General features: G+C 43.3%; 1 protein-coding gene across 1 annotated transcript in view; it reads right to left on the bottom strand.

The window, feature by feature from the left end:
- Nucleotides 1-363: 363 nt before the first annotated feature.
- The window catches only part of LOC108785318 (phospholipase A2 inhibitor and Ly6/PLAUR domain-containing protein-like), a 42,582-nt gene continuing 18,287 nt past the window's right edge, over nucleotides 364-24,658 (bottom strand). The window contains exons 4-6 of the mRNA XM_018554365.1: nucleotides 21,399-21,542; nucleotides 10,673-10,808; nucleotides 364-427 (exon numbers count right to left, since the gene is read on the bottom strand). Of these exons, the coding sequence (XP_018409867.1) occupies nucleotides 364-427; nucleotides 10,673-10,808; nucleotides 21,399-21,542 (344 nt within the window). The remainder of the gene's footprint in view (nucleotides 428-10,672; nucleotides 10,809-21,398; nucleotides 21,543-24,658) is intronic.

Below are 24,658 nucleotides of genomic sequence, written 5' to 3'. Positions count from 1 at the left end.
AGACAGACAGACAGACAGACAGACAGACAGACAGACAGACAGATAGATAGATAGATAGATAGATAGATAGATAGATAGATAGATAGATAGATAGATAGTCACAGGTCTTCTCTATGGTCAGGGGATAAGATACAGTAGCACAGCTCATATATAGTACGTCTGTCAAAAACATTTTTTCTTACTGCTGCCGCCACATCTAAGGACTGGGAAGCTGCGATAGAACAGCGTTCTTGTTTTGTTCTGATGAAAGCTTTTCTCTTTCACCAAGCAGTTTTGAAAAGTGCATGTGCTGATTGAGAATGGCACCACTATCATTTCCTACAAAACTCAATTCCTGGCTGTAATTCACGAGAGATCGAGTCATTATTTTTGTGGTCCTCGGATGATGAAATCTTCCTCACACCCGCACACTTTACTGCCGATAGGCCTGAATGTGACACACAGATAAGAGAAGATTAAAAGCAAACCATAGAAATATCTCGGCAGCCACAAAGCCAGGAAGCACTTCCAAAGAAAAATATTATGGTTTGGCCGGCGACACACACGCGATCAGACGTCCCTCAAAAACCAAGACATGACCAGATCAACAACAGTTTAAGTACACGCTGCTCTCAGTCCAGCAACAAAAATAAATAGTGAGCTCAGCCTCCAGCAGAGAACACGCAGGAAAGAAAACCTTTCTGGAATCTTACATAGAAACGTAGAAGAGTTACAGCAGAAAGAGGCCAAGTGGCCCATACAGTCTTTTTGTTTGTTTTTTTATCTTTTACTTTTTTAGAGTACAGATCTACATTTACCCCAAGCTTGTTTAGTTTCACATACTGTTGACTGATTCACGTCCTCTGCTGGAAGTCTGTTGCAAGCTGCAGCTACTCTTTTAGAAAAATAATACTCTTTAAGGTTAGTTCTCAACCTTAAATGGTTTAAAAGTCCTCATGTTCTCGATCTTAGCTTCATATTAAAAACACTTCCCTCCTGAACCTTATACTTACCCTTCCTGTATTTCATTGTTAGTCATTTGAACCCTTTCCCCCTTTTTTCTCTCAACTCTACACGTTAATTTCTGTCGTGGTGACAACTGTAAAATGTTGGCTGATCTTATCAGGGCTTTAAAAAAGAAATCCAAGAATTTTAAAAAACTGTCCCTTGAAGATAAACTGTAAGGAAGGTCCATTATATACCAGAAGTGTTCAGAATGTAATACAAACCTCAAGATACATACACCTGTTAAAGTGAAGAAACACTTCACCTGCGTCCACACAGAAACAATACCAACCAGCCAACATGCTGAAAATCCTCACGTTCCAAATTGAATTTGAAAGGGCATGTTTGTAAAGCAGCGTGTTCCTTCTTGTAGCAGTGAGCTGGTCTGTTACATGCTGAAAATCCCAAAAATCTCACACAGTTCTCTATAAGTAAATAAGATTATCCTTTCAATTTAAAACTCACAAACAGGAATTCTTTGGTTATGCCAATGGGTGACTCATGGATACTTGTAGATATGCTTGTATTGTGAAGGACAGCGTCTGTATTGACCTCAAGAGTGGGAAGATCAGAGTACACGGACTGCATATTTGACTTGCAGAGGAGGGACAAACATCTATTTCCTAATAGGTGCAGAACTGTCTGGCTTAGTCAGTTATACAGAGGGTGCTCCCAAGCATGCTGGTAGTTTGTCATTAGAAAGCCCAGCATTGGTAATTAGGGATGTCCCTCATGTTCTTGCCGATACCAATTACCAATACTTTTTCTTAAAGGGACATGTGACATTTTTTTCTAAAGCAACACAGACTGATGTGATGATTTTAGGGCAGTTTCTCACCAGGGCTAAATAGGGATGTCCCCAAAGCTGAACACATGTCCCCACAGCAGAACACATCTCTCCAAATGCGAACACATGTGCCCACAGCAGAACACATGTCCCTAAGGCAGAATAGTATTCTACTTTTGGAACGTGTGTTCTGCGAATACATGTCTTCAAAGCAGAATTCCTCTCTCCAGGCTGCGTGTCGATCTCACCGGGGCGACGTGGACATCTGCAGTGGCTCTGCGGGCACTCCACCTCACCGGCGATGGCGGGACCCGACCTGGGCTCTGCTTTCGTCCATCTCCCCATCCGTGTGCGGCAGAAACCTCAGCTTCTAGCCCCGGGGCGGTAGTTCTGCCCCCGGGGCTGTACATGGCAGTGCCTGTGGTGGGAAGGAGGAGGAGGAGATAAAGAACCGGACAGGCACTGCCATGGACAGCTATCTGCAGATCCCCAGCAGGCTGCCGAGGTCCCCACTAGCATGGGAACTCGGACGGCCGCTGCTATTTGAAAATTGAAAGGGTTGGTATCTGCCTTAAGAATCGGGCCATTTTCATGAGTACAAGTACTCGTGAAAATGCCTGGTATCGGCCCTGATACCGATACTAGCATCGTTATCGGGACATCTCTATTAGTAATATAAAGCATGATTAATCCACCTTGTCTTTAAAAAAAATTAACATGCATATAGGAGAAAAATGCAGAGTTGATGCCTTACAATGTGCAACTTTTTTCTTCAATGAGCAGGCTGGGGGCAGGAAGGTGAGACCACTCTTTTTTTCACCCTCTTTACTGGGCTGCATGGAAAAAGCTGTATGAATCAGAAAAATAGCTGAACAGTATTAAAAACCAATGGCAGGTCACAAAAACAAGACAGTCCACTGAAGTTTAGTCCAGCTGTGTGTTTAGGCGTTTTCAGCTTTAAAGTAAGTACGGGTTCATAGATAGTTTAAAATAGCTTCAAACACTTCGTCTGGGCCATTAACCAGTTCTAAGTTGATGACGATTATATGTCACATTATCTTCTGTGCCCTCTGGGTACTAACAATAGGAAATGGATGCAATGAACTACACTTCCTATTATTCAAGTAGATATTTTTAGACGTTCTGTGCAGACATTTAGGATTCATGTCCCCCTTTGTTGTAAACCGCCATTATCTCTTGAATTAGGTTCTGGCATGACAAAGTAGAGACAAATAGAAAACAGAAAAATTGTATTACAACTGATAAGAAAATTCTCATATAATTATAGAATATAATATAATTATATTGCAAAGCACCACTTACAGAAGACGTATGTTAGCGGAGGTTTCAAATGTGTTGTTATTATGTATAGGGTGTGTGACAGGGTACACGACTCTGTGTATGTCAGTGAGAGGTTGAAAAGGGCAGTTTTCCCTGGCTAGGAAAGGGTTAAGCCTGGCCCAACAGGTAAACCTCCTCTCTTTCTCTCTCTCTATTAATTAGCCTGCACCTGATAGTGAGGGAGAGGGAGTGAGAGCTCAGAGTGAGATCCAGGCTGCACTGGATGGACACAGACTGGAGAGTGTCTGCATATCTGGGGAATAAGGTCTGTCAGAACAATTGTTTGTATTGGACTGTGGTTTTTGTCCATTTATACTGGAAGCTGGAATAGCCGCTCCAGTAGGACGTAGTGAGGGACACTACTGTTTAGTTAGCCTCCTAAGGTGGAGTAGGCCTTTTTATTTGTGTTACTTTTTCGTTGGATGCAATAAAGCTGCATTTATTGCCATTACTTTTTAAAGACCAGTGACTTTCCTACAGGTGTGACATTTGGGGAATTGAGCACATATGGTGAGCACTTAAGGACCAGTCTTGAAGCCGACTTGAACATAAACAGAACAGTCTTTATTTCTCTTCAACATAAATGAAACAGAACAGTTCATGCACTTCTTCGATTAATCCACTTTTCCTCAGCGTATACAGTCCTCAGCACACCTTTGTGTGATCTCACACTAGTCATGTGCACTGCCAAAAAATACGTTTAGTTTCGTTTCGTTTTAAATTCGGATGTGTGTTATTTCGTTTTTCGGGATTCGGGTGTGAAAGTCAATTCGGATTCGGAATTCAGATTCGACCGAAATTCGGTAGCGTTAGGTCGAACGTTCGTTTCGTTTTCTGTTCTTATTCGTTTCTTATTCGTTTCGTTCGTTCGTGACATTCGAGGGGGAAAAAATATTTTTCTCCTTCTCTAATGTCACTTTGCTCCAACGAACGAAACGAATAAGAAACAAATAAGAAACGAATAAGAACAGAATACGAAACGAACGTTCGAACTACCGCTACTGAATTTCGGAAATGGAAATTCGGATTCGTTTGCATTTGTTATGTCTGTAATTCGGAATTCGGATACATCCGAATGTCCGAATTTCCGAAAATCCGTCCGAATTTTAATTCGGAACGAAACGAATTGCACATGTCTAACTCACACTATTCACCCCTTGTGAGCACTCAACTGCTCTCTCAGAACAGTGTCCACCAGGTCCCTTGGGTCACCGACCTCTCCCAGCCTCCCCTGGTTGTTCCACGTGCGTCCAGCACGCACCAGAGTCTGCTTGTGTCCATGTGCCACCTGCACACCCCCACACAACTCTCCCTGAGCTCTGGGCTGGCTTCTTAATGAGGCTGCTCTCCTGATCAGCCCAGGCTGGTCATTGGCAATATCTGGCCCCAGGACTGGAGATTTCATCCCACCCAGAGCTCTAAGGAATCTCCAGAGCGCCAGATCCCAGTTACAATCAGGAAACTCTGGAAGAATCTGAAAGGCCAGGATCTTCCTTATAAAATGGTTAGGGCTAAAGATTTAAGGCAGTGTGTGTAAAGATGGAATAGATTTGGATGCAAAGCAAAAGGATATAAATGTATTAAATTAGGCACATATGTAAAAAAAAAACCAACAACTTATATACAATGGAAACACTAATTTTAAAAGGTTAGTTCACCTTTCCCCCAAAAAAATTAAAAGGTGAACTGATTCACAATACCCTCCTCAGGCACCAGTTTCCCCCCAGCCCCCTTCACAGCAAGGATGACCATCACCTGCTGCCACTCCAGTCATTATAACAGTCCTGGCACTTGAAAACCTCACTACACAGACTATAAAGTACATTAGGGGCAATGTCCATATCATCTTGAGCCCTTTTCTAGGATTTACTAAAGGTTTTGGTACATATCTGAATATCATCAATGATGGGCTTGGCATCAAAAAGGCTAGTTCACCTTTTCTTAATACAGGACCCCTCCCTCCTTGGTCTGCACTTGATGACCAAGTCCACTGCCCAATGCCAACCAGTATAACAGTGCCGACACTTGAAAAGGTCAACTTACAATTATGAGCGGTCATTGGTCAGCATGGTCACCTGATTGTGTGGACCAGTGAGAGTCTCTTCTTTCTTATGAGCCTTCTTTCTTTTGGAATGGGGTGGTCATGTGACCACTGTGACCAATGACCAGTCACTCACCATTGCAAGCTTTATGCTGCTACACAGCCCCCCGCGGTGCTTTTTTCAAGTGTTGGAACTTTTATTTTGGCTGGTGTGGACAACAGGCGATGGTCATACTTGCAGCTAGGTGAAGCAGGGTTCAGGGGTGGGGTGATGGGTGAGGAGGGTGTCATGTTCTGTAAAAAGTTGAACTAACCCTTTAATATTGAGCTCATCATTGATAATTTCGATGTGTATGCTGAAACCTTCAGGAATCCTAGCAATGGGCTCAAGATGATTTGAAAATTGTCCCTATTATAATTTACAAAATACACAAAGTAACTGTCTTTTTTTTTCTTTCTGTGAAAAAATGGAAAATGAAGAGGCCACTGAAGGGTCTTCTTTCAGGGGCCATTTAGATCCCATTGCACCCTTACAAACCACCCAGACCTGCCTTCATTTTGTCCTGCACTTTGGGATTGGTTTACTAAAGCAGTAAGACACATCAACTCCATAAGGGAATTTCCACTTTAAAAGGGAATTTATACTTAGCTTAGTGAATATAAAGAAAGTTCACTTGGTAAAGAATACCCAACCACGTACACATATGATGTAAGTCAGCAGAGCTTCACCACATTCACTAAGCTAAGTAAAAATTCCCTTGCAAACTGAACATGTTGTACTCCTTTAGTAAATCCACACCTTTTAACTTGAATGCATTTCACTGAAATGGCAACATTGCACCAAAACCTCATTATAGTCTCTGAAATTTTGGGGAAATTGATCTTCCCATTAAATTAAATGGATTTTCCCGTTAAATTACATTTTCCTTAATTTTGCTCATCCCTATTCATGACTATCAGATCTATTCAACAAAAAGTGCAATCCCCGTGTCTCATACTGCAATAATCTTCAGCAACCAATCAGAATTTACTTTACTAAAGTCAAGCCAGCACAGGAGAATCCGGTTGGCTGCCATGAATACTGCACTTTGCACTTAGCTTAGTGCTGCTCTATCTAGTAACCTCATTTGGGTACCGCGTGTGAGCCGCTGATTCTGCTGCCTAAGTTGCACGTCTCCATACAATTTCCTATTCACTTTCTGGCTCCTTATTTTAAAAGCAGCATAATCACATAATTTTCTTAATGCCACATTGTGGTTCAGATTAATGGTTATAATGAACTTTGTGATTGTGATTAGATCTAAATGCTGCAACCTGTTTTATTATGGCCGCGACTCAGCACTTTCAAGTGGAGAAAGGATCCAGCTTTGATAATCCACTTTTAACCGCGGTGAATGGAAAGTTATCTTTATAGTTGTTTAAAGTTGTGTTTGTGCTTGTTAAATCTTTTTATCTTGTCCTCCCTCTGTTCGCTTTTGTGGTGAATTAAAGACTACTATAACAGCTGTATTTCCAACTAATTCAGTCTAAAGTAGACATCTTTAATCTTGATTTAGCCACAAGTACCAAAGAAGGCTTATGGCTATGTAAGTAATGACATTAAAGGCAGGTTCAGTTTCTTTTTTTGTGGCTCCTGGAGAACTTTACCTTTAGGAGTTTTGGTTACCGAGAGTTTGGCAAAAGTTATCTTTTGCCTCAAAGCTGTTCCTGGCACAGGATGAGGTGAATATACAGAACATGCTAGTTCTAGGGCTTAAAGGAGAACTATGGGGTTAAGGCTTTTCCCCATAGTTCTCCTTAGGGTAATGGGAGGACACAAACTAGCGCCCTCCTGTCACCCTAGGCTCAGTATATGAGACGCAGCAGTATACCGCGAGCTGCTGCTCGCGGTATACTGAGACGCCGCAGCTGAAGCGGATCCCGACAATTGTGCCGGGATCCGCCCAGCTGCGTGACTGACGTATCTAGAGGCATAGCCAGCTGTACCCGCCCCTCCCCCGTCCGTTCCGCCAGTCAGCGCTGGCGGATCAGAGTGGGGAGGGGGAATCCAGCCCCTCCCCTGTCACGGCAGAGAGCCGTGACAGGATCGAGAGGTGAGTGAACGCCGGTATGTGTTCGCTCACCTCCCGATCTACTGAACCGACCAGTGACAGTCTCATTGTCACAGGCCAGCTAGAACTATGAGGTGAGTGAAAAGCACTCACCTCATAGTTCTCCTTTAAAGGGGACCTTACACTGCAAGCCAGGTCTTCTAATTTATGGAGGGTTCCAGGGCTGTCCCTACAATCAAGCAGCCTGGGGCAGTTGTCTTAGGCAGCATCTCACTGGGTCATGAGGGGTGGGGTGGCAGGTGTGCCCTCCACCCCCTTTCCACCCAGGGCGTCCCAGATCAAGGTTGCTAGGAGCTACTAACCTGTGACCCTCTGGCAACCTGAGAGGGATGCTCTTGCTGGCATACCATCCAGCTACTGGCAACCAGTGATGTCAGTGAGCTGGACATCAGACAGAGCCAGATCTAGAGGTACCGTGCACCACCAGCACCCAACCGCCCCCACAACCCCCGGGAGAGTGCACTGCCAGCTCACTGATTCCCCCTTGCAATGTGCACCACCACCACCACCCCAACCCCCGGGGCATCAGGCAGTGAAAAGTATAGGGACGCCACTGGAGGGTCCCTTCCACCATGCTTAAACCTTGAACTAAAATAAATAAAAAATGTGGGTTATAAAGGTTAGTTAATATACCTACCTTATCCCCTTCAATACTGTAAGGCGTAATAAGATTCTGGGGAATGCCAAGTGGGAGATCACACTCCAGCACAGTAGTAGTAGCAGTTTCTCGTGAGGTTTGGGCTACTCTGCATTCCCCAGATCTCTCTAGAAGGATGGTGATGACAGGCTCACCTAGGCACCAAAGGCTGAAGCAGGGGGTAAGTTCAGTCCAGCTCCAGGCAACCAGTGGCATCAGTGAGCTGGGCGGGATGCCAGACAGAGTTATTGTGCACTCCTTCCCCTGGTTATGTGCACCACCAACACCCCACCCCCTGGTAACATGTACTCCCAGCTCATACCCCACCTTCCTGGGCTCAGGTGGCAAAAATTGTAAGGCTACCGATGAGTCACAGAGATCATAGTCCTTCCTGTACTTGTTCCTGAACTGAGATGTTTGCTCAGGGACAACACAGTCATGTAAATCCTTTTGCCTGTGCAGTTTCGGGTGTTCACATACTGTGTGTCTGACACAGACCAGTCATCCTGTCACCTTGTGACTTGCTACAAGGTGACAATATATGTCTGAGCACCTTGTGACTTGCTACAAGGTGGCATTGTACAGTCCAATCACTGGGGGTGAGGAAATGCTTCCTCCTGACTGTAGCAGACATCTCAGCCTAGGCAAAGCCAATTGACTAACGCTCAAGGGCTGAAAGGTCCAGTTCAAGAACTTACTTGAAGGGTTCTGTTAAGTGTTAAGGGCTCAGGCAGAGGGTTAAGGGCTTGAGTCAAATTAAAACATAGGGAGGGGCTAGGCATTTAAAACTCATTTAGACATTCCAAACCATGGGTATTAATATGGACTTGGACTCCCCTTTGCGGCAAGGGTTTAGGTCAGGGCTCTGTACAGGCCATATATGTTCCTTCACACCAAATTCATCAACCATGTCTTTATGTAACTGGCTTTGTACATAGGGCACAGTCATGGTGGAACAGAAAATTAACTTCATCAAGCTATTACCACAAGGTTAGAAGAACACAATTGTCTCAAATGACTTTGCATGTTGTATCATTAACATTACCCTTCACTGGAAACTAGGGATGGGCCGAGTGTTCGAGCGCTCGCCGAACGCCGAACTTTATGTGATGTTTGCGGTTTGTTCGAATGCGGACATTCCATAATACAAAATGCCCACTGAAGCTCTGATTTGTTAAAGTGTGGTCTGGTGCAAGGCTTTGCCTAATCAGTGCTCAGCCGAGGAGGGGCCTGAAGGAGAAAGTTCTCTATCAGGTCACCCCATGCTGATTGACAGCAGGCAATGGGTGGGTGCAATAGCCAGCTTGCTATTGGCTATTGCATTTTACAATATCCAATAGCAGGCTTGGTATGTCTCCCAGCCTGCAATGAAAAGGAGGCAGGGGGGTGGGGCAGAGGAGCCGCGGCCAGACCGGATCCTAGACGAAGGCGACGGACCATGAGACCGTAGGCCGGGACAGCAGCGGAGGTAAGGAGGGCAGCGAAGGCATGCAGCGGTCTGTGTCCCCGCTGTCTCCGCCAACACAGAGGCGCGGAGAACAGCGGGAATTTGAAGGGACACAGGCCGCTGCAGCCACAGTTTTCCTACATGTATCGGCAGCTGTATGGGGGTCGAACCCCCATACACTTGCACTGAGTTCGAGTTCGAATTCGAACATTTTGGCCGTTCGAATACGAACCGAACACGGGGGTGTTCGGCTCATCCCTACTGGAAACATTGGAACATATAATATATGTCTGAGCATGTTAACAATAACATATTTCTGTTCACTTTGCTTGAGACCTCAAAAAAGTACAACAATATTGATTAGTTCTTTATTGATTAAAAAAATATGCAAATAAACAATTGTATTTTCTACAAAGTATTCATGTTAGGTTTGTGTCCTCTAGGAGCGGAGTATACATATATACAATATCATCCTCAGAAATAACATTTGAATCACACATGAAAAATTAAAGTAAGCATTGGATAATTGGCTTCCGTCCTTCACACTGGGCATACAAATCAGGCATCATGTGATTGCTCCCTTTTACATTCGGACCGAGCTGATCAGGAGTTAGCTAATTGGCACATTTGAGAATTGGGGTGCTAAGTATGGGTGGACTGTGTCTCCTAATCCAATACTTGTGCCTGAAGTGCAATCTGAACTATTTGGTCATTTGACACCCCCCAAAAACTTACAGACAACGCAAAGCACAGATAAAACTCATACCATAACCCTTCAAAGCCTTTGGATACACAGTGAATACATCTTTTCACTTGGTCAGCTTTTGAATGGGAAAGCCATAAATTGCACTAACTGCACTGTTGACTTAGGCACTGATCCTGTCTATCTAGCTGTCATTCACTATACAGTGAAAATTTTACTTGGCAAGGTTTGGAATGGGAAAACTTAAATTGGTCTTGCACAGGGGCCCCTGAGTGAATGTCCACCACTGCCTGTCTATATCCCCTTTATTTATAATAGCTTCCTTTTTTTAATATGCTCTTGAAATGTGTTTACATTTGTTTGTGATTGTCATTAATTTTAATTGTATGTGCATTTGGTATACCAGTTCTGTAACGGTATGTATAGGTCATGTAAAATCAGCCTTTAGTATAAGTGCTGCATGCAACCATGAGTCTTCATATAATGACCTGTCCCAGGGTTTTCTATTATATGTTGTCCACGTTTTGGCAAAGTCTTGGCGAAGACCTCAGAGATACAATATACCCACACTCTATATGCTATCAGTAGAAACACAGGCACAATCTGGCTATCACAGCCAACCAGCCCAGCACATATGTGTCTTGTCTCCATGACGTGACACTGCTTTGGACAGTAACGGAAGATCCTCGAAAAGCAGCTTTGCCTTCAGACTTCTGCATGCTCTCTGAAGCACAACCGGCCACGCTGATGTGGGCTCCTGCAATAAAATGTACACAGGTTAGACATTTATGTCATTGGCAAAGCTACAAGAGAAGCAAAGGCTGAACCTCTCCTAGGCCATTACATATACTGTTGTCTTTTCTAATGTGGAGAAGGTGTGTCCAACAAAAGTCACCAAGCAAGCAATGGGTTTTCAGCTTTGAAGTGCAGTAAGTAACTCATTGTTTAAGAAGTCGCAAAAAAATGTGGTTGCTTTGCTTTAATGGCAGCATTTGTTGTCGCCGTATCCTCCAGAATGGATATTGACACCAAGGTACTGTCAGTCAGTTGACAAAGTGCCAGAACATTGGCCAGAGGAACTTGACAGAGCTAGCCCATTAGAGGCTTTGAATTGACCATGATCCTTCCTGTCCACATGATCAATGTTCTGTCACATCGGGGTAGAAGAGTTGCAAACATCTTACAAGTAACTTAACTGTTTATGACTTATCTCTACCTGTGGATTCTATTATTTAGGTAGAGTACCTATAAAGGAAGGTTGAGTGAGATTATAGATCTATTATGACCTGCTTAAAAGAGAACTATTGGGTAAGTTTTTTTCCCGATAGTTCGCTTAAGGGTCACAGGAGGACATATACTAGCGTCCTCCCGTGACCCAAAGCTCAATATATCACGAGGTACTGCTCGCGGTATACTGAGACTGCCACAGCCGGGACAGATCCCGACATTACTGTTGAGATCCACCCATCTGTGTGAGTGACAGTTGGCTCTCCCTATCTAGAGGCAGAGCCAGCTGTACCCACCCCCTACCCCCCCCCGGAGCCGGGAACAGCGGAATCCCTGCAGGGAGCCATGACTGTCAGCGGAGGAGATGGTCAAGAAGTGAGCGAGTGACGGTATGTGTTCTCTCACTTCCCGATCTATTGAGACGGCGTGTGACAGTTTCATTGTCACACGTCGGCTCGAACTATGAGGTTGAGTGGTTTTCACTCACCTCATAGTTCTCCTTTAAAGGACCAGGGGCCTACAGTCTAAGGTTCCTATCTCACATGATTAACCATATTAGGGCAAATTTAGACAGGAGCCAATTAACCAATCAGCATGTCTTTGGAGTTTGGAAGAAAACCCATGCAAGCACAGGGAAAACATGCAAACTCCATTCCATGTAGATAGTGTCCTGGCTGGGATTTAAACCCCAAGAACCCCAATGCAAAAGTTCTAACCACAGAACTAATGAACCCCAAGGCAGAAGTGCTAACCACTGAGCTACTGTGCTGTCTAAGTATCGAGTAAGGGTAAAGCTTTCAGGTATTTAGTTATTCTCACAGAGATCACAGTACTCCTACTGATAATGCCTTCATCTGTGTTTCTCTCCATTACCATTGAGCCATCTTTGTTCAAGCATCATCCAGGGTCACCATCTACTTTCCGGGCTGAGATGAGATGACCCAGTCATGTAAATCCTGAGGTCTGTGCATTTCCTGGGTGTGTTCACTGGATATTATGACACATCAGGATTTTTTTTTATTTGTACCCATCATCATGGCCCCCACTTTTATTTAAATATATTCTACCCAAGCCTGTTAATTATAATATACAGAAGTCATGTTAATATACAGAAGTCATGTAAATTTTCCTTCAACAAGACAATTATAATTAATATATATTATTACATATACAGCTAGTAGGAGCTAGTTAAATGTGAAGCAATTCTGCCTCGAGTTCTTGTTAAGTTGCTGAATCAAAGCAGCTAAAGCCATATTTCTTCATGTCTGTCTTGTGAAATTGCGCTTTGACCGGTGTCATCAAAACCAGGAAATAATAATTATAATTATAATACAGGATTTATATAGTACCAACAGTTTGCGCAGCACTTTACAATATAATCAAATCAATAATTACTGTGCTGTGCTTCAAAGAAATAATTAATAATTATAGATTGAAAACATAAATAGATAAATCAAAGAATAAATCTTAAGTGATATAACAATATGTGTTTCAACACGACAGATAGAACAACCTTCAAATATGTCATTGACACCATGTTAATTCCTACTGGTGATATTATAATGCTCAACAATGTCCTTATACAGTGTCCAACAGTATGTTCCTGCGCTCCAATTAATTAAAATGGTGTGCAAATAGCAAATCCACACGTGCTTTGAATGTCCCAAGTGCACCACACTCTTAATTCAGCCGCAATGATAGTTCTTATGACAAACGTGTGGACCATTTTCGGCTGCCACCCCAGTGCTCACCCCTTTCAATGGGCCGCTCACCTTAATATCACACCTAAAAATAGGTCACAATTTGGCATCAACACTCGGAAAGAGCCTGCAGGATGGCTGCCTCGACCGTGTAGTAGTAGAGTACTCAGCATCTGCGAAACTCCCCCCTACGCGTTATGTCATCAATGGACTTCGGCTCGGAGTCGCAGGCGCAGCTGGAAGCACATAAAACCAACTATCTTCATGGTTACTAAGGACTCTCTTAAGCCCAAATCGGAGAGCATTGCCGTTGACATTTCATACTCCTACCGTCAGTGAGAATCGCGCCAATTACTGATGATATAAAAACCGCGATTTGGCCTTAAGATCGTCCTTGGTCACCATGAAGACTGTTGGTTTTATGTGCTCCCACTTGCGCCTACGACTCTGAGCCCCAGCTGATGTCCATTAATGACGTAAAGCATAGTGCGGAGTTTCACAGGCGCTGAGCAGAGTTTATATGGTCGGCAGAACTGCTTTAGCATTGCCCGCTCTCACAAAAGAGGGTACGGAGACACGGAGAGGTAGCCGTCCTGCAGATTCTTTGCCAGTGTTGTTGCCTATTGACAACTTTAAAGTGTGAGTAACATTTTAATAAAGGAACGTTTTTAACTTAAATGGTTTTTCGCTTTGGGTTGTTTTATTTTTTACTAAAAAACTTTTTTTTTAAAACATCTAGATGTATTCTTAAATGCACAGAATATTACTGGATATTGAGTTCTTATAACTATATTAAGCATCAGAGATTGATGATCCAGGGAATATCCGATTTCCTTATGGGATCAGGAAGGAATTTTTCCCCCTGTTGGAGCAAATTGAACCGTGCTTTATAGGGTTTTTTGTTTCCCCCCTTCCTCTGGATCAACAGTGGGTAGCTGTGGGCATAGCGTTCTGTTTAGGCTTTTCTTCTCTTTTTTTTTCTCCGTATCTCTTTAGGTTGGACTCGATGGTCTTTTTTCAACCTGACTAACTATGTAACTACTAAAATGGCCGTGACGAAATGCTAATGCATACTTCCGGGGGAACGATTGAAGTTGAAAGATTGCCTTGAGATTGGAGCAGTTGGAGATCCTCTAAGCGAATTGTGACCTATTTGTAGGTCTGATATTAAGGTGAGTGGCCCACTGAAAGGGGTGAACAGCGTGGTGGCAGCCGGAAGTGGTGCACTTGTTTATCATAAGAACTATCACTGCGGATTAATTAAGAGTGTGGTGCACTTGGGACATTCAAAGCACTTGTAGATTTGCAATTTGCAAACAGTTTTATTTAATTGGAGCGCAGGAACATACTGTTGGACACTGTATAAGGACATTGTTGAGCATTATAATATCACCAGTAGGAATTAACATGGTGTGATTGACATGTTTGAAGGTTGTTATATCTGTCATCAGGGCCAGATTTACTCTCTCTGCTGCCCCAAGGCCAGGTTCCTCAATGCACCCCCCTACCCGCCAACCCTCCCCCCACCCCCCCCATTGGAGAATGGCAGACCTGCAGGCTGCAAACAAGTGATCTTGGCGACATCGCCAAGATCACTTGTACAAAACAAGTGGCGGATTCCCTGCTGTACATTTACCTCTGCTAGCCCAAAGCAGGGCTAAATGTAGAAAACAACTACCCGCCTGGCGCCCCGGAACTGCATGTCCTGGGCATCGGGTGATAGGAATTGCACACCCCTGCTGCCCCTCTACTCCCTGCTGCCCCGAGGCCGGGTCTTGGTTGGCCATGTGGGAAGTCCGGCCCTGTCTGTCGTTTTGAAACACATATTGTTATATCACTTAAGATTTATTCTTTGATTTACATATTTATTTATTACATTTATATTTATTCATTATTTCTTTGAAGCGCAGCACATTAATTATTGATTTATACATAAGAGGTGAATTCTTCTTGTAGTGCTTGCTGCTACACTATCTTGGTCAATGACTCAAAGCATTGAAACCGAAGCATCAGGAGATGGTCAGTAATGGAAGCCCACCTACTTCTCTCAAGAGAGGTCTCCTTTAAAAGCTCAAATAAAAAGGAAATAGTTTGGCAAGCTTCTGTGGAAGGATATGATATGCACAGCAGGAAGGCAGCCCAGCAGCACGTAATCCTTAAACTGGAAATTATATTTCAAGAAATGAACCCGGCCTGCTATTGCTTTCCCCACCACTTAGTTAATGAAAAATACATAATTCAGATCAGCAGTTTAATGGGTTACAGCTGAACTCTGTTTTTTTTGGATGAAAGTTGTGCAAGAACGTGAATGTGATCTGGTCTCTGTACAGCAGGGCTGGAGTGTGAAAGAAAAAAAGCAGTGCAATCATTCACCAATAGAAAAGTGTGCCTTCCTATTGGCTCAGAACTATGATGGCCAGCCTCATTCACCAATAGAAATCAATACCTTCCTATTGGCCCATAATTATGACAGGCAGCCTCATTCACCAATCATGTGCACCTTCCTATAGGCCCATATCTATGACGGGCAGCCTCATTCACCAATCATGTGCACCTTCCTATTGGCCCATAACTATAATGGTAAGCCTCATTCACCAATATAAATTAGTACTTTTCTATTGGCCCATAACTATAATGGTAAGTCTCATTCATTAATAGAAATGTGTACCTTTCCATTGGCCCATAACTATGATGGGCAACCTCATTCAACCACATAAATCAGTACCTTTCTATTGGCCCATAACTATGATAGGCAGCCTCATTCACCAATGATCTAGAACGCCGTCTCCAGTGTTTTAAAAGATTAGGCAAGGAATTTAATCTGCTTAAGTAGAGCATGGGAACAAAAAAGCTCACAATTCAACAACCCAAATATGTCACCATCTCGTGGAAGCGGTATAGTACTTTCTGTTATCAGTCCAAACAGTCTTGCTTTAGTGGGAAAGTGAAATGCAGCATCACATGGTGTAATTAGGGCTTTGTTCTAACCTGTCCATTGTGGTATCATAATAGCTATCTCAAGACATTAGTCACAATGGAGTCCTTGTTATTGTCATTTGTTGTATGTGGGAGTTTTCTATATAATGGAAGTATTTTGCTTTTAGTAAAAGGCTCTATTATATTGTGCCGCGCTCACTGTTTTACATTACTTAAAATATTGTTATGTACACACAGTGCTTGGTGTTAGATCATGCTTTGACATTTTAAAGGTTATCGCAACACGCATGAAGGAAAAATGAACATTGAAATTATAGGATATCCTGGTGGAGGTTCAACTGAATTCAATCAGATCCACCATTTTTGCTAAAATGTAGACTTTTTTGAAATGACAAAAAGATGAAAAGTTTGGGTGGTGCGTATTTGCCTGTCACTGCGTGTCGTACATAACAACTGTATGTAAATACACTATGTGGACAAATGTTTATGGGTATCAGCAAAAAGTTTCCCAGCACACTTACCAGCCAGCATGCAAAAAAACTTGTCTACCACTGAGGTTATAAACAGAGGTTTAGATACACATCTTCTGCAGAATATGTGAAAGCCGCACCACCTCGTTTTGCTTGTGGGAATTTGTGTTCACGTGGCCAAAACATTTGTGAGATCAGGTTCTGATATTAGATGAGATGACCTGACTCACAATCTGCAATCTAATTCATCCCAAATGTATTCATTTAGGGTTAAGGTCAGAGTTCCTTCACATCAAACTGGTCACAACCTGTCTTTACGGAGCTGGCTTTGTACACATGGGACAGTCATGTTGGAACAGAAAAGAGCCTTCACCAAACTGTTTCCACAAGATTGGAAGTGCACAATAGTCTAAAATATCTTTGCATGCAGAAGAATTAACATCCCATTCCAAACCTTCCTACAAAATTATGGTTGGTACCCTCTGTGAGGCTATAACAGCTTTCACTCTTCTTGGTCTTCTTGGAAGTATTTCTACAAGGTTTTGAAGAGTGTCTGTGGAAATTTGTGCCCATTTTGAAGTCATGTGTTCAGAAGGGGTTGAGGTCAGGGCTTTGTGTAGTTCTTCCACACCAAACTGGTCAGACCATGTTTTTATGTAGCTGCATTTGCACAGAGGACAGTCATGGTGGAACAAAAAAGGGCCTTCACCATACTGTTATTATAGGTTTGGGAGCACACACACAATTGTCTCCAATGTCTTTGTATGCAGGTAGAAAAGGTATAATAGCATACCTGTAAACTTGTATGAGGATTGAAAGTGATGTATGAGGATTGAAAGTGATGAAAGAGTTAAAAGAGAACTCTGGGGTAACCTTTTTTCCCATAGTTTATTTTGCGTCACGGGAGGACATATACCAACGTCCTCCCATGACCCAGAACTCAATAGACCGCTATATGCTGAGAGCACCACAGCCAGGATGGATTCCGACAATACTGTCGAGATCCACCCCGTTGGCTGATTGAGAGCGGGCTCTGCCTATCTAGAGGCAGAGCCAGCTATGCCCGCCCCCTTCCTTGTCAGTCCCTCCAGTCAGCTCTGGAGGATCAGAGTGGGGAGGAGGAGGAATCCCTGCAGGAAGCAGTGACTGACAGTCACCGCTCTCTGCAGGAGGACGATCGGGAAGTGAGCAGATTGGCGGTATGTTTTCTCTCGATTCCCAATCAACAGAGCCAATGTGTGACAGTTTCAATGTCACATGTCGGCTCTAACTATGGGGATGAATGAAATTTACTCCTTTAAGGTGAGCTAAAGGTAAAAAATAGCTATTCTTGAAGTGCCCAAAAAAGAATGTATACTGACTGTGGGTCTATTTCTCGAAACAAAACACCTAGATCCACTCTTTCTCGATCCGCCCTTTTCTCTTTGCAAATGTATTTTTCACAGGAATGACTGCCAACATTCCTCTTTTCTATTATGTTGTATTAACTGATCAGTAAAGAACACCGGTGTTATTTTTTCAGGGAAACGCAAGGCTTTGTTCCATGGAACACTGATAAACGAGTGCAGAGGAATGAAATCTGTTTTTCTCATGTAATCTCTTTTAAAGTGAACCTGGTCAGATTTAAAAAGTCACTTTGTGGTGCCTGCAAGTCCCTGTGTTACTCTTCAATTCAATCTCAATAAAGGCCTTGGTATCCTAGGCCCTGGCTGAATTTGGGGCTTTGAGTTTTGTCTAATTCAAGATTATGCCCTACCTATGTGAGAACATGCCATTTGTTCATGTGCTGCTGTACAAGGGTCCCATGAAATTTTGTCATTGGACAGTTCAATGACAAGAAAGGAGCTTAGCATTGGCAGGGGAGAATTTTAAAGCTGAATAATGCAAAATTATCTACATTAATATGGAGTGGATTAATATGGACCCCCCCACCACACACACACACACTCACTCACACAGTTGTGTCTATAACAGCCTCTGCTCTCCCAAGAAGGTTTTTCTCCAGATTTTGGGGTGGGAAGTGGAAATTCAGCCAAAAGAACAATTGTGAGGTCAGGTACTGATGTTGGATGAGCAGTGCTAGCTCGCAATCAGCATTCCAATTCATCCAAAAGGTCATCAGTAGGGTTAAGGTCAGGCCTCTGTGCAGGACACCTGAGTTCCTCCACTCCTAACTTGTAAAACCATGTCTTTATGAAGCTGGCTTTGTAGACAGTAGCACAGTAATGCTGGAACAGAAAAGGACCTTTACCAAACTGTATGCATTAGCATTAACAGTACCTTTCACTAAAAAAAACATCTGAACCCAAAGTTTTGGAAAGCCCCACATGCTTTTATGGCCATAAAGTGTAGGTAGATATATAACCAATAGATAGATACAGAGCCATCCGTATACAGTAATGATGCAGCCTGAGGCTGTGAAGTAGAAATATAGACTCCAAATAACAAATCAAATGCGTCTATTTTTTTGCCGCATGAAACATAGCATGATACACTCAGTGCAACGTTTTGGGGTCTCACAGGATTCCCTTCATCAGGTAGAACAAGTGATCCGTCGACAGCCGCAGCACCCACTTTAATATTTTAGAATAGCGGTTCTGAGTGCGGTGGGTTTATGGACTGTAGCCTGAGGCTGTTGCCTCAGTCGGCATCTCTTTCCATCATCTGCCAAGCTCCTGGCAACTAGTGATGTTAGTGAGCTGGATGGGACACCGACCAGAGCCAAAGGTATTGTGCACCATTTACACCACCTAGTAATATGCACCATCAATACCTTCCGCTCCAGGGTAAGGTGCACCACCACCACCACTCAACCTTAGGCAGTGAAAAGTCTATGACTGGATGGCCTTTCTTATTCACATGACTGTAGATGGATAGATAGATCGATAGATCAATAGACAGATAATAGATAGATAAAGAGAGATAGATAGATAGATAGTGCAAAGGAGTTGTCCAAAAGGGTGAAGCTTTGCTGACTTCCGACATCGAACCATGTACAATTCTTTGTGGGGATCTCTCTAAAGTGAATTTTTACCACATTCAAGCTAAGGGAAAAATTCCCTAGCCACCTGCTAATTCCCTTAAAAAGGTAAATCAACCCCATGTCATCATATATTTAATGACATTATTATTGTATCATGTCCCAAGCATTAACTGTTTTACATTTTTGGAACAAATAAAAAAGAATTTTTTTTTTGGAGGAAATGCTTCCTCTTTGGGTGTTTCCAAAATTCACTTTAATTCCCTGCCAGAAGTTTACTGAGATGATTTTAAGATGTTGTGTCAGCGTCCTTCAACTTATTAAGGCCTGGTACATTTTTTAAACAAAGCAAACGGCAAAGTCAATAAGCCCACCGTCCATGCCTTCAAATGGAACATCCACCCTTCCTCTAGGACATCAACAGGACCTACGGCATGTATACAAACAGTTCCTCTTTCGCATTGTTTAAAACTAAATTATGATTACAAGAAAATATAAGAGTTCATAAATAAAATAACAGCATGCTCCATAACAGCAGCTCACTCAGAGAAATATGTTAATTCAACTTTCCCTTCACGTGAAGGTCTAGCAACTTTTTTTCTTTCGTTTTGGATGATGTGGGGAAGATAGAGGAACCCAAATGGGTTTTTACTAATCCATTAAAGAGATTTCCCCTCACTTCCTGTTCGGATGACAGGGTTTTATTAGACAGAAAGTGAGGGAAAATCTGACACGGGGCACAACCAGGGCCGGATTTCCCGCAAGGCCAACCAAGGCCAGGCCTCGGGGCAGCAGGGAATAGAGGGTCTGGAGTTAAATTCTCATACAAGTCTATGGGAATGCAAAACCCGCTTGAAGCAAGTCAAATGCATCTGTGAAGGAGGTCAACTACAGGTCAAATGCACCCACCAATGGATTTTTGAAGGATCCCAGAAGCAGCTCAAGTCCAAAGCCCACCAACATAAGCTCTTAAAAGAGAGCTATGGGGTAAGTGTTTTTCCCCATAGTTCTCTTAAGGGCCACGGGAGGACATAAACTAGCGTCCTTCCGTGACCCAAAGCTTAGTCATCTCCGAGCCTGACGAAGGGGACTCTGTGTGGCCCCGAATGCACTTGCCAATGAGAGACAGCATCTGTCAATAAATGAACACCTAATTTCTGTTATTATCGTTGTTGGAGTGCTGGTGACGTCTTCCTTTTTGTCTACGTGTGGCGGCGCCATCTGCAGTCATTTCGAGCACCCGTCTTTTTTGGGGGAGTCCCGGTGAGGAGTGCGGCAAGTTTTGTTTTCCAAAGCTCAGTATATCCCGAGCTACAGCTCCTGGTATACTGAGACCGCCACAGCCGGAACAGATCCCAACATTACTGTCGATATCCACCCAGCTGCGTGAGTGACAGCTGCTTCTGCCTATATAGAGGCAGAGCCAGCTGTACCCACCCCCTCCCTGCCCGTTCCTCCAGTCAGTGCTGGAGGATCGGAGCGGGGAGGGGGGGAATCCCTGCAGTGAGCGGTGAGTGACAGTCACAGCTCTCTGCAGGGACATGATAGAGAAGTGAGCGAGCGACGTAATGTGTTCGCTCACTTCCCGATCTATTGAGCCGACGTGTGACAGTTTCATTGTCACACGTCAGCTTGAACTATGAGGATGAACGATTTTCACTCACCTCATAGTTCTCCTTCAAGGAGCCCCAAATAGCATTAAGGACTTGACAGAGGTTCTATTCGTTCTCAGCTCTATCCAAACTAAAAAAAAAAAAAAAGGCTTGGGGATGTCATGAATTTTAAGTAGTGGGTACAATACTACCATAGTTCCCCTATGTAACCAATAATATTCAATAAGTCTCTTGGCCATAAATCCTGAGCTTATTCCTGTCCACCTAAGAGATTTGGAAGGACTGATCCTTTAAGAAGGCATTCAACTATTGGATCAGCATAACAGCCAGGCAACCAGACATTTTGCAAGAAGTCAGCATAGACAATTTACACATTACTCTGAACACAGATTTATTGACTCATAAATAAGAATATCTCACCTCCATCCCTCCACGCCAAATAATGGACACAGTAAGTTTCATCTCCTGTGCAGTTCATTGGCGTTTTCACAGTGCACGTGTCAGAATTTCTTGAAAAGCAGGAATCACAGATAACCCCATTAGGGGTTAAATCCGGTTTGTTCCCTGATTAAAAAAAAAAATCAGATAATAATAGTGAATTTTAAACACCATATGCAAAATTTATTTGATACCTAACTAGAGCTTCACTTGGGATACAAGGAAGGAAAAACTTACGGTACTAAGGTCACGTTATGTGCACTCACTCTTTCTCTTTTTTCATTGTTTATCCTAAATTCTCTTGAAATAATGTACAAATAAGAAGTTATCATTACGTATCTAGTGCTGTTCTCTCTGGGGACTCAATGTGCTCATCAGATGCTGGGAAGCAATCATGGGAGCGCCAAGCAGGATGTCATACCAGGGCCAATATTAGACAGGAGTCAATTAACCCACCAGCATGTCTTTTGAACATGGGAGGACTTCAGTTGACCTCTTCCCTGAGGACTTAAAAGTACTTATCAAATTGGTGTTGGGGCAGGGCGTGTTCTCTAATGCTGAAGATGTTTTGTAGATTCTTCAATTGACTTCTTCCCTGGGGACTTAAAGTACTCATCAAATTGGTGTTGGGGCAGCCATGTTAGGCAGGCTAAGAAGAATATCATACAAGGGCCAATTTTAGACAGGAGCAAGTTAACACCAGCATGTCTTTTGAACGTGTTAGGAAACAAGAGGAACTGGAGGAAACCCATGCAAGCACAGGGAAGGACATAAAGATGAAGATGTTTTGTAGCTTCTAAGAACCACATAAGGAGTTCTGATGAGTGTCAGGAAGATACCCCTTAGTGGTCAGAACTCCTGCCTTGGAACACTAGGGTCCCTGGTTTTTATCCTGGCCAGGGCTACACCTTGACCTGTATCAATGGATGAAAAACTTTTACAGGCATGACCACTAGGCCACTGAGCTGCCGGTGAAAGCAGTTGGTGAACTGCTTCTACACAGGAAATGAGTTTAAAGGGCCATTTCATTGCCCTGTTTCTGCACAGGGAGAACATGCAAAAGCCATCATGGGAGTGCTAAGTAGGATGTCATACTAGGGCCAATTTTAGACAGGAGTCAATTAACCCAGCAGCGTGTCTTTTGAACATAGGAGGAACCCAGAGGACCCAGAAGAAACCCACACAAGCACAGGGAGAACATGCAAACTCAATGCAGATAAAATCCTTGCCAGGATTCAATCCGGGGCATCCTAGTGCACCAAGGCAGGAGTGCTGACCACTAAGGGTTATCATCCTGACACTCATCAGAACTCTTTAAGTGGTTCAGAGAAGTTACAAAACATCTTCAACATTAAAGAACCAGTCCAGTTGAATGTAACTGACTACTACTCGCTACACCATGACCTGGATATATGATGAATGGATGGATGAAGAACCTTTATAGACATGACCACTAAACCACTGAGCTGCCGGTGAAACCAGTTGGTGAACTGCTACTACCCAGAAAACGGGTTTGAAGGTCCATTTGATTGCCCTCTTTCTGCAACCATTATTCTACACCATGGATCTTGAGGTCACATGGTTTTGTGTTGTACAGCCTCCCTCTTCCTCTCTTTGGTTGAAGGACATAAAATATCCACTAATGAGAAGGATTAAGATTCTTGACCTTTATATAATTCAGTAGGTGGTGTTCATACAAGAGTGGGGAGCACTTTAGGAAATGCCCCGAGCAGGTAGGCTCTATGTCCTTGTATGCATTTCAAGGTGGACTATACCTTTAATATGCTCTAAGTCACTTCATGACTCAGATTGCATAGCAGTTCCAAAAGCCTTTCATATGGAAGAGAATCAACAGAGACTGCAACTGGATTGCAAAGAAAAGGCGCTGCAAAGTGCTTTGTCATAGAGGTGACTCTCAGGTCATCTGTATTTAATGGAAAATGACAAAAAGTAAAAGGCAAGGCTTACCTCCAGGGAGATGTAAAGGACACAAATTCATGTAATCATTAATACGCCATTAAATGCAAGCAGTGTAGGTACCTAATTATAACTTGGTATAAGCCTTTTGCAGTACAGCAAAGCTCAGGGAGGGGGAGGGAGAGCAGCACAAGGAGATAGTCAGTTGTGCTGCAATTCATGCTGAAAGAAGGAGAAAACAGAGTGAAAGAGAGATGAGCTCATCACTGTGCTCCCTTCACTGTTCAGTCACAGACTAGGGTTGAGGCTTGTAAGTGCAACTGAAACTGCAGCAGACAAAGCAAGTCCCAGGGCTGTACTGTGGGGCAGAATATGATTAATTTCAGAACTGGACAAACAGAAACACAAATCTTTTGGCAGGTGAAACAGCTTTCAAATCTGCATTTCATCTGTATGTTTCTTCTACTACCTATTACCTACCGTGCTATCTATGAAGAGAAGCAGTGACATCATTACTGAGCTGCACATAGCCAGCTATGGAATGGACTCAGCAGGCTCCACCCACTACTGGCCAGCAGGAAACTACAGGAGGGGGGCCAAGCTAAGACCAGTCACACTGCACAAGGAGGAAGAGGAGCAGTAACCGGTCTTTATTACAGGAGGGAGCAGAGACAAGACCAGTCACCCTGTACAATGAGATAGAGGAGCAGTAACCGTTTTTTTTTTTACAGAAGGGGGTGGAGACAAGACCAGTCACCCTGCATAAGGAGAGAGAGCAGCAGTGACCGGTTTTTATTACAGGAAGTCTCACACGGGATTACTGCACAGATCTGGAAGAAATACACAAAGCTCCCCAAGATTCAAGAAGAACACACATGGATCTTGTATGAGGACAATATCTGCTGATCTCTGTGTTTAGAGTCAAGGTGCATTTCGGTAAAGTGCGGTAAAAACCCGCCATGCATTACTGCAATGCATAAATGGCCCTTAGAGTTTGCCTTTAAGCTGATTTTTGGCGCTTGTTCCCACAAACATTTCAACATCAGATTTTGCGACTGAAATCCAAATATGAAATGTGTTTCTAATTTGGTCCGATTGAAAGTTCTTCATCTCCTATCCAAAGTCATATTTCATCAGTCAGATATGAAGTTTGGTATGGAAAGGATAAAACTTTTATTTAGAGACAATCAGTTATACTCCGGACTCCTGGGAACAAATCTGCGCTGGCAAAGAAGAACGCATAAAGGTTATGTGAGCTTGGCCTTTCCGATTTGCAGCAATACAGGGAACCTGCAAATCAATTTGAGGGGAGGTTTCTAATCAAT

This window comes from Nanorana parkeri, unplaced genomic scaffold, assembly GCF_000935625.1.
Source record: "Nanorana parkeri isolate BGI_ZX_2015 unplaced genomic scaffold, ASM93562v1 scaffold155, whole genome shotgun sequence".
Lineage (NCBI taxonomy): Eukaryota > Metazoa > Chordata > Amphibia > Anura > Dicroglossidae > Nanorana > Nanorana parkeri.
This window is presented reverse-complemented; position numbering and strand designations above follow the sequence as displayed.